Source organism: Gobius niger (genome assembly GCF_951799975.1).
Source record: "Gobius niger genome assembly, chromosome: 5".
NCBI lineage: Eukaryota > Metazoa > Chordata > Actinopteri > Gobiiformes > Gobiidae > Gobius > Gobius niger.
Genome location: NC_136856.1, coordinates 10,688,220 through 10,703,468, shown reverse-complemented (window position 1 = coordinate 10,703,468; position 15,249 = coordinate 10,688,220). Strand labels below are relative to the sequence as shown.

The following is a 15,249-nucleotide window of genomic DNA, read 5'->3' as shown; positions in this document are numbered from 1 at the left end:
AGATTTATGATGTGGGAGGATGAGTGCCCTGGTTTTTCTTTTTTCTTTTGAGAATAAACTTGTATTTTACTGCAGTTATGCCATACTTTCCATTACCAGTAACATTTATGTAAAAACTCTTACTTAGATATTTGACAATGACTGTCAGTGAACAAGAATCTTAAACTTGGTGGGTGCTTTGGTGATTTGATGCCAAAACGCAACATAAATGAGTGATAAGAGACATATATATAAAACACAATCACTTGACAATATCTCCCACTTTTTTTTTTAAAATATATATATAACTACACAATACAGCAAAGGGCTAATAAAAGCTGACAGCTCTTTTACATTATTACAAGAGCGTTGGTATGCGCACTATGTTCTTATGGAGTCACATTCATGGTCTTCGGGGCAGTTGGTTTTTGCCCACACAGCTGCTGTTATATTGGCCGCTGCTGATTGGCAGAGCGAGGATCAGGTATCTGAACGCGGGGTTTTGATTGGTCTGCGCCGTGTATCAGGTGTCCTCAGACATACCGGCTATTGCAGCCAGGCATGCCAACTTGGTAGCAACTGCATGGTCCCTGTTTGGCATCGCTATGGAAACCTGCAGATCATTTAGTTCTAGGCTGTGGAGCATAGAGATATAATGAAACTCTAGAGAGGCCAAGGGAAACGTGGCAGCCACCTTGTGTTTACCAGATTAGATCAATTGTAATTTAAAATTTTTGCGAAAAGAGGAAAAAAATACAGTTATAGTATATGGTTCCACAATGCGAGGGAGTCCAGCTGTCCATATGTTGGGACTTATTTTCACTGAAATATTACCCTAAAACACTGAAGTGGTCTCTAGTTTATGAAGAATCCTAACATCGTAAAAAGAGGGGCAATTGTGATATTGAATGCAAGTAAAAATGCAGTTAAAACTTTGCTTTTGGACTGTTTCATAGATTTATTGTATTTTCTACTGGTGTTTTCATTGTTTGATATTAGTGAATGATGCATTTCAGGTCATAGATTCTACATGTTCTTTCTTGCCATGTCAGTCTATGATAAATGTAAAGATTGCCGTCCTGATAGCACAGGAATGTCCACATATAGCAGAGATTATTTTTTCTAAAAATATAAATAGGAACCCAAAATCACTCAACTTGGTTTGCACATCCATTTGTTTCAATACCAATACCTGAACACTTATACTTTTTACTTTATACTTTTTTTTGATACTTTTACAAAAATATTTGTCATTTAGAACCAGAAATTAGAACAGTAATGTATTCCATAAAATATGTTTTGAATGTGTATCATTTATTTGAGCTGAAACAACCAGTGCTGTCCCTGGACCCAACAGGCATGAAAAATCTACTTTTATTTGTTCGATACCAGTCGTACCTAAACTTTTTTCTCCGATACCACACTGGTATAATTTAAATCAACGGTATTGCAAACAGTGTATTTTCACAGTAGCCCATAGTTTAACATGAGCAATAGAAAGGATACATTTGAAAGTCAAACAACGTAAGACAATCACAAAAACACGTAGTTTCGCATTAGAGTTCTAGAAAGCACAATCAAGCTGGATGTTTCTATTGGATTTACCATGACGGACTTGCACATCAGAGCCGTTGAGTATGCAAAGAAGCGCACTTGACACTTCCCTATTATTACCGCCTCCTACACACGCACACACGCAAATATAAATACACATAATTAAAGAGTGCAGTGATTGGCCGTCCTGTCAGTGCATTGTTTGAACGGTGCTATGTAAAGTATACGGCCTGTCAACTTTATAGCGCCGCGTTGCAAAAATAATCTCTGTAACCAAAGCGTGCATCTTAAAGTGTCTGTTATCTGCCATTCCCAATTACGCTCAAAAAGCCCCGGTGCTATTTCCTATAAGCATCGATCTCACGCTGACCATTAGGGGGCGACATTGATCGGGCAAAATGGGCTGAAATGAAGTGCGACTCGCTCCCCTCCTCTGAAGCATATTCTCCCTCTCTCTCTCTCCCTCTCAAACGCAAACCATCTATAGGCACAAAGGGGGCACAGACATGGACATGATCAATTATGTGTCAAGCATTTCTCCCTCAATGCATTCAATGGCGCGATGACTATAGGGCTACCGACCGGACCATTGTCTATTGACACTGGAGACGGAGTTCTCATGCAGTTCATTATCCCTAAAGGGGACAGCCAGAAAGAGATCCAAAGGGGCCATTAATCATCATAGCCTTCAAAGCGCGAGAAAGGACTAAAATAACGGATACTGTAATCCTATACTGTAAATGCTGAACGTTTGTAACGAGTCAAAACAGTTGTAAATCTGTGGAGACGTCCTCGCAGACACTGAAATGGAATCCAAGGTTAAAACATAAACATTTGCCATAATCCCCTCAGTGGGTTATTGCAGGCTACCACTGGATACGGCGACGTCGCAGCAGATAATGAGTCTAGTCCTGGTTTTAGAGGATGCAGACTTTTTTCATTGTAAGCACTTTTACGCACACTTGTACCAGCCTATGGCACGCTGCTCTTCCCTTCTCTCCCTCTCTCTCTCTCTCAGTGTGACGAATAACTCCAAAGTCCATTTCAATTTGGGTCGATGGCTCGGGTCGAGGTGGTGGGGGTGGAGATGCGGGGTCAATCCTACCCCCCTCACGCGCTCCCATGCCCCTGAGTCTCCCCCCCTCACTCGACTATACCCACCCTCCACGTCCCCATAAATGCCTTTAGCTTACTGCTCCCCAACTCTCCGGACGGAACGCTCCGATTGGCTGTCGACTGTTCAGTGGGCGGGTCCTGGTACTCCACCGCTCGTCTCCGCTCGGGTTACAGTTGAGCTCCAGCTACGAGTCGCACCGGAGTCGCGCGGAGACACTTTTTAAAAAAAAAAACAAGAAACCCCAACCACAGCAGCGTGGACATGTTGACGAGCGGATGTAAAGGCAGACCCAGAGCTGTGTGACTGGACTGGTTTCTTCGCTGCACTTTTGTCTTTTGCGCGCCTTGCCCGCGCTACAAACAAGAGGGTATTAACTCAGTGGCCACACACGGACGGCTCAGCATGCCCGAGTTGGACTAGGACAGACAGCCCCGGAGGAGCGCAACACTGTGGCACGGCGGACTGGAATATTTTCAACAGAAACTCTGGTCATTTGAGCAGGAGGAAGTGGGTGAGATAGTACTGGAATGAAGTGGACCTCAGGATTCCCAGCGTTACAGCGAAGTTGTAACTGATGGATGGTCATCTGTAGGCTATATACAGCAGCGACAGGTACAGGCACCGCCAGGGGATTTGACAAAGACAAAGCGTGCGCTCCAGCTCTGTCTGTTTCCACCGCGGAGTGAAATATCTGCTTCCACACACTGGTCTGGGAGGTCGTTTTTACCTCTTCCACAGGTCAACCAGGACACTGCTTCTTTCCCAGTTCAGCCAAGGACACTCGGACCTGGGCACACACTAAAGAACTGCTCCAATAGGACATGTATTTGATATTGAGCTCTCATGCTCCCGACTGAACCAAGCTCACCTTCCCACCGGGCGACCCTCAGATAAAGGCTGCCACAAGGCGCACCGCTGCGTCCTGACGCTCGCTTTACACCGCTCGGCTCTACACCGTCTGCGCTCACATACCAGAATGGCGGGACACGGCTCTTGGAAGTATTACCTTTGGATCTTTATTTTACTCTGCAGGTCGGCGTTACCTTCAGCCAAATCGTTGGAGACTATCATCTGGAGCTCGCAGAACCCAAAGTAAGTCTGTCATTTGGACAGGGCACTTGTGCGTAATGGGCCAACATTAAAGGGAAAAGTTTACTTTGTGGGCTGGCAACGTTAAATGTACTGTTAAATTAGGGTCATATAAATACAGAAGAGGCTTGTTGTGCATTCTCTATTTCTATGGCCCAGCTGGTTGACACTGCCACACCACAAAGCGAAAAATAATGTATGCACTTTGAATTGTCATCCTTCAGCCACGGCGTATTGTGCTGATTTATTTCTCAGTTGGGAATTTCCCAACTCTAAAGAGGCTTGTACAATATTCAGTGGCCCCCCCTTCAGCCACAATAATAGACGCTTAATTATAGTAATTTATGGTGTTATTACACTTCTTTTTATTAGAACGAGACTAGGACTTTTGGACTGTTATAAATTATGTATGTCTCGCTCTTTTGGGAGGCTGTCCACTCCTTCCATACTATTTCTTGTAATTGATGTAATTAGCTAAGTAGAATGAAGATGAAAAAAAAAAAAGAAAACTCTTGGAAAGCTTGCCAAGTGTGTCAAGTTGTAGCCCAGTTTAGTAGATTGAGGATATTTCCCTGCTCTGCTCCCCTGGGCCCATAACATTGGCTATACCTGGCTCATGCATAAGGCCGCTCCGTGTCCTTGAAGTCATTGAAAAATATCTCGCAATCTCTCTTTCATCAAAATCAAAGAATTAATTGCTTCAAAGTTCCTTATTTTTCCCCTCCCCGCGTGATTATACTGGCTTACTTCCCAAGCTATTTCTCAACATCAATCCAAAGGCAAGTTTCTAAAGATGAAAAAGTCCCAAGCCAGGATATTTTTTTTTTCTTTTCCCAAGCACAAAATTCAAAATACTCCCCATCAAAACAAGCAGACTGCGCCCAGACTGCTGATAATAAAATGCATTCTGGTAACAATTATCACCCACTTAGGCTAAAACTCCCACATTTGCATGAAGTCAGTTGGACGGCACAGAAGAGAAGGGAAGAAGGGAGAGGGAAAGAGGTAGCAAGAGAGAGAGGGAGAGAGAAAGAGAGAGAGAGGCGATAGGAGACCTTTTGCCTTGGCTTTTCGGACCGGGGAATCTGACCTTCAATTTTCGGCTCACAGCACCATAGGGGAAATAGCCCGAATCAGCTCATAACTAGAACTTATTCATTCAAGTGGATCTATGATTTAGCCTCCCCAAATGTCAGATGTCATAGGAGCTGGTTGTGCAGTCAGACAGTATTGAACATTAGTGCAATGCTCTCTGGGCCGTGTGCGTGTGTGTGTGTGTGTGGGCCTCGGCTGTAATGGCGAGGACTAAGGCCCATCAGGATCTATTTAAGTGGAGAAGTAGAGGAACAATGAGAGGACACAGACATATCCAAAAGTACCAGGAGTGGGGAAGGGGGGTGGGGGGGCGGTTTGCTGGAGAAATCTTGTAAGAAAAAGAAAGGGTACGGTTAAGGTGGCAATGAACCGAAGACAATAACAGCCATAGCAGATATTCAAACATTTGGACATGTTTACGTGGACGCAGATGAAGTTTTCCGAATGCACTTTGCGCGCACAGGCCCATCCGAATGAATGTTTAGATTGCGTGATTAGATTTGCAAATTTTTGTCATAACATCGAGACTCTGCTTTTAACGGCGTGTTTGAAGAGGGGGTAAACTACGGGGTTTGCAAGTTTTTATACACAATGAGACCCCATGGAGTGGAAGAGCCTTGGCCGCTTCCTAAAGGCTGTTGTAGTGCCTAAGTAAGTGCAGTCTTTGCGTTTTGCTAATTACAACTGTTTAAATTACGGCTGTAAATAGTGCCTCGGAAAAAAATGTTTAGAGGAGAAAAGAGCTAAGCTAAAGGTTCACGTAGGGGCCGTGTTGAGAGTAAACAACGACAAAAGCAACAAGATTCAGATATTTTTTGACTACATGAGACACAGATACAGGAATGTCCCTCGCGTTTCCACAGTTAGCAGTGTTGTTCTAGTCCCCTTTGTGATGCCTGTTGACTTAACCTCTCGCACCGTCTTCTTCACTACAAACATTTGGGGTGGATACTGTAAGGGGTCTCCGCGGCTTTTGTTTGGGGTCACCACAACAGTTGTCAATTGGAAGACTTTAGTTTTGCGTCTTTTCATGTCGAGTCAGGGTGTTTTTACTTTTGTACTTTTGTGAATTATCCAAGAGCACGCTTCATTTATTTAGTTTAAAAACTTTTGAGCAGCTACTTTTATTGCGCCTGTCCCATGTTGCTCCTCATGTCGCCCGACCGTAGTTATTTTCCGTACGGATCAACGCATACAAAAATATTTAGATTGTTTCTGTGATTTTGCCGAGCCAGCGTTTACGCAGAGGATCAGCGTTCGTCTCGCAAAACTAATAAACTCCACAAAATAAATATATAATATATTTTTGCACTTTTGAAAAGTTTAATGGACTGACTTTTGGAGATTTCTCAAATATACAAAATGTTTTTTTTTGTAATGATCATCAATATAATGTACACAGTGGTGGAAAGTAACAAAGTAAAAAGTACAAATTATAGGTACTTTTACTTTAGTTTTTATGACTTTTTGCTTTTACTTCACTACATTTTAGAGCCTGTATCTGTAGTTTCTACTCCGCTACATTTTTAAATTGGGTTAAAAGTAAAAGTATTTTATTTTCAAAGTGACTACTCTCTATGATGAACTGGTTTAGTCCCGGTTTAGACTTGGCTTAGTGGTTTACTCCTTTAGACCTTGTTTAGATCTGGTTTAGACCTGGTTTAGTCCGGGTTAAGACCTGGTTTAGTGCCTGTTTTGATTCAAATAATGGAAAAAATCCTGCACATTAAACTCTTAAATACCTTTACTGTTTTACCTATGAAGTACATTTTACAATTCCTTCTTTGATACTTAAGTAAAAAACTTATTAGATACTTTTACTTTTACTTAAGTACATTTTTGGTCCTGCATCTGCACTTTCACTGAACTAAGAGTATGGAGTACTTCTTCCACCACTGAATGTACAGTATATGTTTAATGTATGTTTTTTTTCATACATCCAACTTTTCTTGTCTATTTTCTGGGGGAACTCATTTTGAAGCCACAACATTTCCCAAACAATAAACGGATGCACTTTTTCGGTATGCATTCACATAAATATTTTCCCCTTCCTCCATTTTGCCTCTCCAACTTTCGACAACTCTCGCACCAGGGCACCGTCTTCACATGCCACGGCTGTAATTTCTGACATTGGCCCCCGCTCAGTAAACCCCCCCCCCCTCCACCCCCATCTGTCCCTCCGCCGTCTCCCTCCCTTGGGCTCATTGCGAATCCCGATATTTCATAAAGTTCACCGTGGAACAATAATGCACTTCTCCTCAAACTGTTCCCCTCAACCTAATTATCCTGCTGCTCTGCTCTCCTGCAAAAAAAAAAAAAAAACAGAAAAGAGAAGGAGTGAAACAATAGACAATTATCTCGCCGTGTGCAATAACCAAAGACAAACCTGCCCGTCTAGTGAAACGTATCAGTCAGCGGTGCATCCAATATAGGCAATAAAAACAGGGAATACATGCGCGGCAATCAGTATCCATCTTGTCTGTTTGCTTTTGCTGTAACTGCCTCTATGTGGCCTATATATTGCTTTTGGGGGTGTTGATAGAGACACTGCGAAGCCCTATGGGGGAAGTACAGTACAGTATCTTTTGACTCATCGAGATTTACGACGTCTAACTTCCTGTGCGCACTTTGGGGAGCGCCGGCTGCCGCGGTTAATAAATTAATCGGGGGCCCCCGTTCTTGCACAGTGTACCACATATATATATATAAACACGCTATATAACAATGCGCTCCCCACAGGCCGTGAGTTATGAGGCAGAAGTATAGGAACGCAGCAGGCTAGAGTCACTATGCTCTGTGTGCGCGTCTAGGCCAATTCGTCAGTGCTGTGTCGCTCCCCCTCTAAGCTTCTTTTACTTTTATGGATTCCTATGAGCGGATGCTATCAGTCTAAGCCTCCCAATATCAATATCCCGGGTTTTCTTAATTGATCTCCTCCCAGCGTGGTGGTACAGGCGACATACATCATCCACAGCGGCCAAAACAGAAATGAGGGTTTGATCGTTAAAGCCGCGGGATGTAAGCAACCTTTTTTTTTTTCCTCGGCGACATTTTTTTTTTTTTTTTAAATGAATGGTAGACGGAAAGGCTGTTTGTGCAGAGAGAGAGAGCTTGATGTGTCATCTTTGCCCTGTCCCGCTAAAAGAAGTCTCCCTAACATTTTGATCAGTAAATCGGATTAGTGCTCATTTAGCTGAGTGGGATTTAGCTTTGAAAATGTCACTTTGTTATGACTGATCACGTCCCGTCGCTTTTTTTTTTTTTGCCCAGAGAGGGAGGGGGGGTACTGCTACTTTACTTTGCAGCCACTCACAAACATGCAGGGGAATGCTTGGGTCCGTGCCGCGATGCCAATTTAATGATAATCTGACAAGGTTGCCGTGGGTGTCTGTCCCCCCAGCCCTTCTTTAGCTAATATTTACCCCGTGACCCGTGGCTAACACTGTGTTTGCTACAGCTCGGGAGACAAATAAGATGATGGGAAACACACACCGCACACCTCTGAAGGCAGCTAAATAGCCACGGGCTGTAGGCAGGCAGACAGGCAGGCAGCCGCTGGAGCACGGATTGAAAAAAAGTTTTTTATATTTTTATATTTGGATTCTGGCAAGACTTTCCATTGGCATTTTGTAAACACAACTTCAGTATTGTGTTGTGAAGGAAAAGACTTGACGTTACTTGAGTAAAATAAAAGGTACCGGGGCTGGGCAGCACAACACGGGGAAAAGTTGTGATACATTATAACTTTCTTGAACATGATTATGATCTTTTACTGAACCGTTTCAACACTTTTAGACGTAAATCTTACAACTAAATCCTTAAAGTCATGACTGAAACGGAGCATTTTCAGATTTGTATTGTTCTCAGCTGTGTTTGCACAAAATGTGTTGAGTCAGTGATTTTTTTCAAGCAATGTGGATGTTGCCATGACGATATTTGGGCACTATATTTGTTATATTGTACACTGGAAAAAGAATAATCATTTTAAGGAAGAAATAACATACATTTGCATGAATTAAGAGATCTGATCTAAAGTGAGAGTAGGTTAAGATTAAACCTCTTATTGCCATTTGTGTAATTTCAAGTGAAAAATACATCTATTTAAATGTAAAAGTGAATTTGTCTGATTTTACGTGGGATTCATGCTTGCTCCATTGGCATTAGCATTTATACCTTATGTTAGATTAGTTCATATAGACTCAAACTCAACATAAAGTACCTTAATTCAACCGATTTCAGTCATTTATCTCATTTTAAGATGGTCCTTTTTTCCAGCATAGTTATAGATGCAAAATTCAATGGTAGAAATACACCTTGTTCTTAAACAACAGTTCATACTAACCACTTAAAAGGTATAATAAAACAATAACTTCAGCACAGTGTAAAATTCACACCAAGCTTCTATTATTTCCCATCACTGCAACAACAATCTGCTAAATTCTCTACTGTTTTCTACATTTATTGCTATGACTACTGAATAAAACTGTACACAGCGTAATGAGAGCAGCTCCGAAACCCCACAGACGCCCAGTTTGTGCTTATACAAGCAGCCAGCTCCTCTGTTGAACTGCGTTTTGCTTATTACTCATCTTATCTCTGCCCATTCATCGCCCTCAACACTTGACTGGTTTTGTTTACTGCTGTGGTTACAGGGTTCGTTGGCTTTGATGATTAAGCCTGATTTGATTAACATGTTGATCCTCGGCCATTTTATTAAAATTTTTTCCAAATGCTAAACGCAGTGAAGTGGCAAGCGTGATATTTATTAGCGGCACCCGAGAACTAGTTAAAGTTTATTTTTAGATAAGGTAAATAATCAACTCTTTTTTTTTTTTTTCTCCTCACTGGAGTAATTGAGGGAAAACAAACCTGCTCTTGCTTATCGTCGTGTTGTGTTAAAGCGAAGGCTGTTATCAATGTAAATATTGTTTTTTAAGTGCCCAGAAACCTTTGCCCCCCATTAAGTAAAGCTCCGTGCTCTGTGGCATTTAAATTTTAAGAGGGTTTCAGTGGGAGGGTACGAGTTAGAAAAACAAAACACCGAGAAAAAAAAAAGTGCGACTGCGGCGGGAGAGACTGTAACCAACGAAACCTGTCGGGCAAGAACCGGATCGGAGAGCAAGGACGAGACCACGGGACTGGAGCTCGAGCACAGGGAGAGATTAGGACGAATGAAAGTGCGGTGCTTGGCTAAATGCTATGACTCAAGAAGAAGTAACAGCTTTGGAAAATTGTTACTTGTGTACAGGCAAAGTTTACTGGAAAAAAAAAGAGATACATTCCTTCAAATCGCTTGAGTTAACAGAATTTATGTTGATTTTTTTTAGTCTGGACTTGTCTAAGAAAAGATAAAAATGCAACTGCGAACAAGTATCATTTTTTTCCCCCACTTGAGACAAAAACAAGATCCTTGTTTCATTGGCAGAATATATATTTTTAAGGATATGTTTTTTAATACTCCGTGTGAAAATGTTTTGGTGAAAACGACTCGCTACTGCCAAGTTGCAACAAAACTTTAATGTATTTAGTTTCAAATTTGATACTAGAAAGTACACGGCTTACTGCTACTCCCACTCACAAAAAAACAATGCTTGTACATACACTTACACTATTACTACATTATTCCTATTTTCTCCACCAACTGGTCAAATATAAATGTTAACTGTTCAAATAATTGCTCCTAAACTTTGACTCTTTCTTTTGCTACATAAATAAATTCCATTATTGTTACTTTCTGCACTGTTTTATGTTTAATGTATTACTATTAGACAATTTCCAACACTTAAGTATAAAAAAAACCCCTGTTCCCGTGTACGGTGGTTGACTCCTGAGCGGGTCATGGGGCCTGTTTTTGTTTCTGACGTACCCCACGCCCCGCGGCCCGCCCCGGGACACACAACTTCTCACCCCGCGCCCTCACCCCGCTCCTCCAGACCAGGGTCCTGTTTCCTTATGATAGCGATCTCATTACACTCGCCCAGGCTCGCAGCTTAAACCCTGAACCCGCGGAGGTGCACTGCCCCAAATTGCCTGACAACGGCGTAGAGTGAAATTACTACGACTACTACTATTACCACCTATGTTTATGTTCACATTCACAATACTTTGTAATACAGTGGTTCTCGGACTTTCAGGCCGGGACTACTATTACTATGAGTATTATGTATCAACAGCTTTGTCTATATCTGCCTACATATCAATTCAAAACGTCTGCCTCTATTGTCTTACTAGCTATACCTTAGAATATGTAAACTTGCTATGGAAAATGTATGTAAAAGTATTCTTGAAATATCTTTAAATAGACCTTCCCACTCTGTTGCAAAGATCCTCCCTGTGTGTCCGTATATACCGACAGCTGCGTTGACTTTTGACTGTTTTTTCAGCCTTCATTTGGTTATCAACGTCAAGCACCTGGGCTCCCAGAAGAGTCTCCTTTTTGTGCAGCGTTTTTTTTTTTTAAAGATATTTCAGGGTGAAAAAATATGCAGGTTTTTTTTTTTTCCCATCACGGTTTCGCTTCCAGATGGACTGCCTCTATGCGCCGGTGGTTTGGCTGCCACATCACACTGTAAACTGATCACTTTTGTGTGCTATTGATGCGTGCACTTCTTTATATGCGAGCAGAAACCCTTAGCTGCATTTCCCTGGCCCACGAAAAGGCATTTGAAAGTAATTTTTTTCCTCCCCCCCTTTTTTTTTTTGTCTTTATCCAAAATCGCGGCGTGAATTTTCCCCGGTTTGTCTCAGCGTGATCCGTGGTTATATATGGCGTCCTTTCATGTCGTAAGGCCTCATTCACAACTGGTGCAACAGCTGAATGCAATAAGTTACTTGGAAGAACATGCTAGCTAGCGCCCGGATGATTGATAAGACGGTCAGGAGAAATGTATCAACAGGATTTCGGGGGGAAAAAACACTGGATGTAAAATGCGTGTCCATGAAATCCAATCTGAAGCAATAGACGGCTGTAGAGTCGCTTGAGTACCATTTTAGATGTGCTTTCTCTCCTTGGGCAGTAACGAAGCATATATTCTTTTTGCCCTTCCTTTATACTCCTATTTAAGGCAAGGATTTAAGATTTGGTTCTTAAAAAATACACATGCTTGTTCATTTGGTTATGGACAGTTTATGTTAATGAACACGGTGTGATACTCATGCATGTAAATACTCACACTCTTAGACTCTGGCCTATTGTACATGTTTTTTTTTTATAGTAGGGGAAACAGGAGCACCGGGAAGACATCTACACAGACACCGTAGAGAACATGCAAACTCCTACATGAGCTTAGTGTTGTTAAAGTGCACACAACACATTAGACACAATTTATGCTAAATCATAGTTCACACAGTTGTACTTAAAGGGACTATTAGTTGAAAAATGTTAAAACTAAGTATTTTCCTCCCCTTACATGTTCCAACAATGTCCTAATGTGTAGAATGAGCCCAGACCTGTTCACCACAACTGCCTCTGAAATCCTGCACTGTCTAAACTAAAAGTTGTTGCTTCGGTTCTGAAGTGCCGTCATGCTCGAGCTTAATATAGAGACTGCAGTGACGCGTAAAACCTGAGGTGGCAGTAGTGAGCATAAAATGGCCAATTTGCATCTCGTCTCTTTAAGGTTTTGCTACAAATGTTACCCAGTTTTTGTTAGTTTCACATTTTTTGTGATGTTTACAATTTTACTTCCCTATTGGACACTGACAGCAAATGACATACGTAGAGGTGAACATTTGTAAACTGTTGCCATGCCAACCATGTAATATCAATGAGAAAAGAGTGGGTTAGGATAATATGGAAGTATCCCTCTAACTACAATACAATATAGGTGTAATAGGAAATAAGATGTAATAAAACATCGACAAATCATAATACAATTACTACTTTTCCAACTTATTTTTATGGGGCAAAAAAAAAAAATACAAAAAAGTCAGGTATATGCCCTTTAAATTGCTACTTCACTGAAATTAAACTATGATTATTACTTACAACAGATGTTATCCATCTTACTAAGCCATAATTAAAAAGATAAAAACCAGTCATGTGCACTTAAATGCTGTTGACAGATAGGGCTGCAGTTTATCGTCAAAAATATCAAAATATCAGAATAATATTATCCAAGACAGTTATAAAATATGGCAACATTTTCCTCTTATCATGTTGCACTATTGGTTGGATGGCCGATGCATTATACTGTATAAAAGTGTTACTAAAGTTTAGAAAAGTTTGATATCAGCCTTCTAATAAATATAGCATAAGCATAGATTGACCATTACATAATTAATGATACTTTTAGCCCGCTCATTTTTAAACACTAAATGAATCAAGTTAATTAGGGCACTTTTAATAGTCTCTTGTGGGTCATTGAAAACTATGCAAACTTTCCTCACAGTTCTCCAAGACAAAGTGGGCCGCGGGAGTGGATACCACGGCGTAAGTGCGCTGTGGTCGGGTCGCAAGATTGCATTCTGGAAAGTGAATTAAACCCGATGACTGAGTTATGTGTGTTTGAATGGGTTTGGAGCTAATTAAAAAGCAGTAAAATGGCAGAAAGTGTGAAGGCGAGAACGGACTGCATGCCAGCAACCATATCTTAAGTTATACAGGAAGTGTGATTTACAAACCAGGCTCAACCAGGATTAAGCTGGGTCTAAACCAGTTCGACGGAGTTAAACTAAACTTTACATATCACCGAATTTCAAGCTAGACATTTCTCAGGACTCAGTCAGTCTCTACACAAAACGCACTGTTGAGAATGAAAATGCATTTAAGGCAGGTCATATGTATTTTAACGCATTTAGGCCTAATTAAATAGCTGTTGGGGAAAAAAAAAAAAAAAAAGCGGACACAACAAGTGAATGGCTGTGGAAGTGACTAAGTGCTGGAGAGAGCGCGCGGTGCCGGTGAGCCCATTGTTCTTTGTGCGGACACAGTGGAGTATTAAGGAAGTGTGAGGAGCGTGCCAGAGCTGCCCTTCTGAGAGCCAGGCTGCCGACGGGAGCGGTCTAAACACTGGCTCCTCACAGCCACAGCCACCAACAGGGCTTCATTAGAGAGGGGGGCTTGGCACTAACCAGGAAGTTCCCATCGGCCAAAACAAGGCAGAGCGAGAGAGAGAGAGCGAGGGCGGCGGGGAGCGAGAGAGGGACTTATTAGAAAACCGTGCAATTACTATGTTGGGTACTGCAATGATGATACAATGATTTGAAAGCTTTTTCCACAAGGGGGGGATAAGCCAATACAAGGATAAATAAAGCGGTGTTGTGTCAGGAGGGTGTTGATTTTTTGGAGCAAAGGCTGGAAGGAAGACTTTTGAGTATGCATAGTACATCGAAACTTGGAGGATACTAATCTAGGAGAAAAAAAGGCTTAGAAATCAAAAGGTTATGTGTGATTTTGTTTGATTTCCTTAGTTTCGTGCAGGCAGTGATTTGCCTGTGTCTGCATAGCTTTCCTGCAGGTTCTCTGGGTTCTTCTACATCTAAAACACGCACAATTTGTTCCACAGGGGGGCACGGATGAACGTGAGCACTGTCTAGACTGAATACATAAATAAATAGTAAAATCAATAAAATAGACTGATGCTTTTACGTTTCTGTGCCAGTTTTATCTTCATCTTTTACCTGCGATACCATGATTTTGGCACCCAGTCCGATGCTAGCGTGTAGATCATCCTGCTCCCATGATAAAGGTCATTCGGACTTAACTAAATTTCATCCCGTCACCTCACGCTTAGACTCTTAATACACAGGAAGTGTTGAAGGGAAAGTCTGAATGGTTTTAACTCTGGCTTTTGTTTGCCCGTTTCGTCCTGTTTTTGCATCGCAGCAGTTGAAAATAAGGGGATTAAAGGCGAGAGGAAAGGCAGCTAATGTGGAGCGTTGAAACACGGCCCTGGGCTCAACCGCACATCCTTTCAGTCCAGCGTGCACAGCTCCCAGATTACTTCCATGTGTCAGGGGCAAAAAAAATATATATATATAAAAGTGGGGTAAAGAAAAGGAAAGAGAAAACGCAGAGTGAGAGAGAGAGAGAGGAAGAGAGACAGGGGAAGATTGAAAGGCAAGCGGACCAGGGCTGGTGCAGATCAGGACCCGTGTGGGACAGTGGAACGGATCTATCTGACAAGCGTCCTTAAAACCATTACCCCAGCGGCTCCAGCTTATGGGAGACTCCTTTAGAGGGGCGTACACTTTAGATCGTAAAGTCCCAAAGTTTTCACAACAAAATATGTGAAGATTCAGATTTTGTGGACAATCCTTGCACTTAAATAGTTCTAAGAGAGGTTGATTTGAAATAAAGTCCAACAAAGGCATAAGGACTCAACTAAACCAGGACTACAAGGATTTAGTCAGGCATCCTCCATGGGCTTAACCAAAACTAAACTGGTATTCAACCAAGACTACACCATAGTAAC

General features: G+C 41.8%; 1 protein-coding gene across 2 annotated transcripts in view; it reads left to right on the top strand.

Moving 5' to 3' along the window:
* The first annotated feature begins 2,775 nt into the window (after positions 1-2,775).
* efnb1 (ephrin-B1) overlaps positions 2,776-15,249 on the top strand; it is a 287,394-nt gene continuing 274,920 nt past the window's right edge. For both annotated transcript variants that reach the window (XR_013792867.1, XM_079556269.1), the window contains exon 1: positions 2,776-3,742. Coding sequence is in view for 1 of the 2 variants with exons in the window: in XM_079556269.1 (XP_079412395.1) it covers positions 3,627-3,742 (116 nt within the window). In the remaining variant the exon portion in view is untranslated. The remainder of the gene's footprint in view (positions 3,743-15,249) is intronic.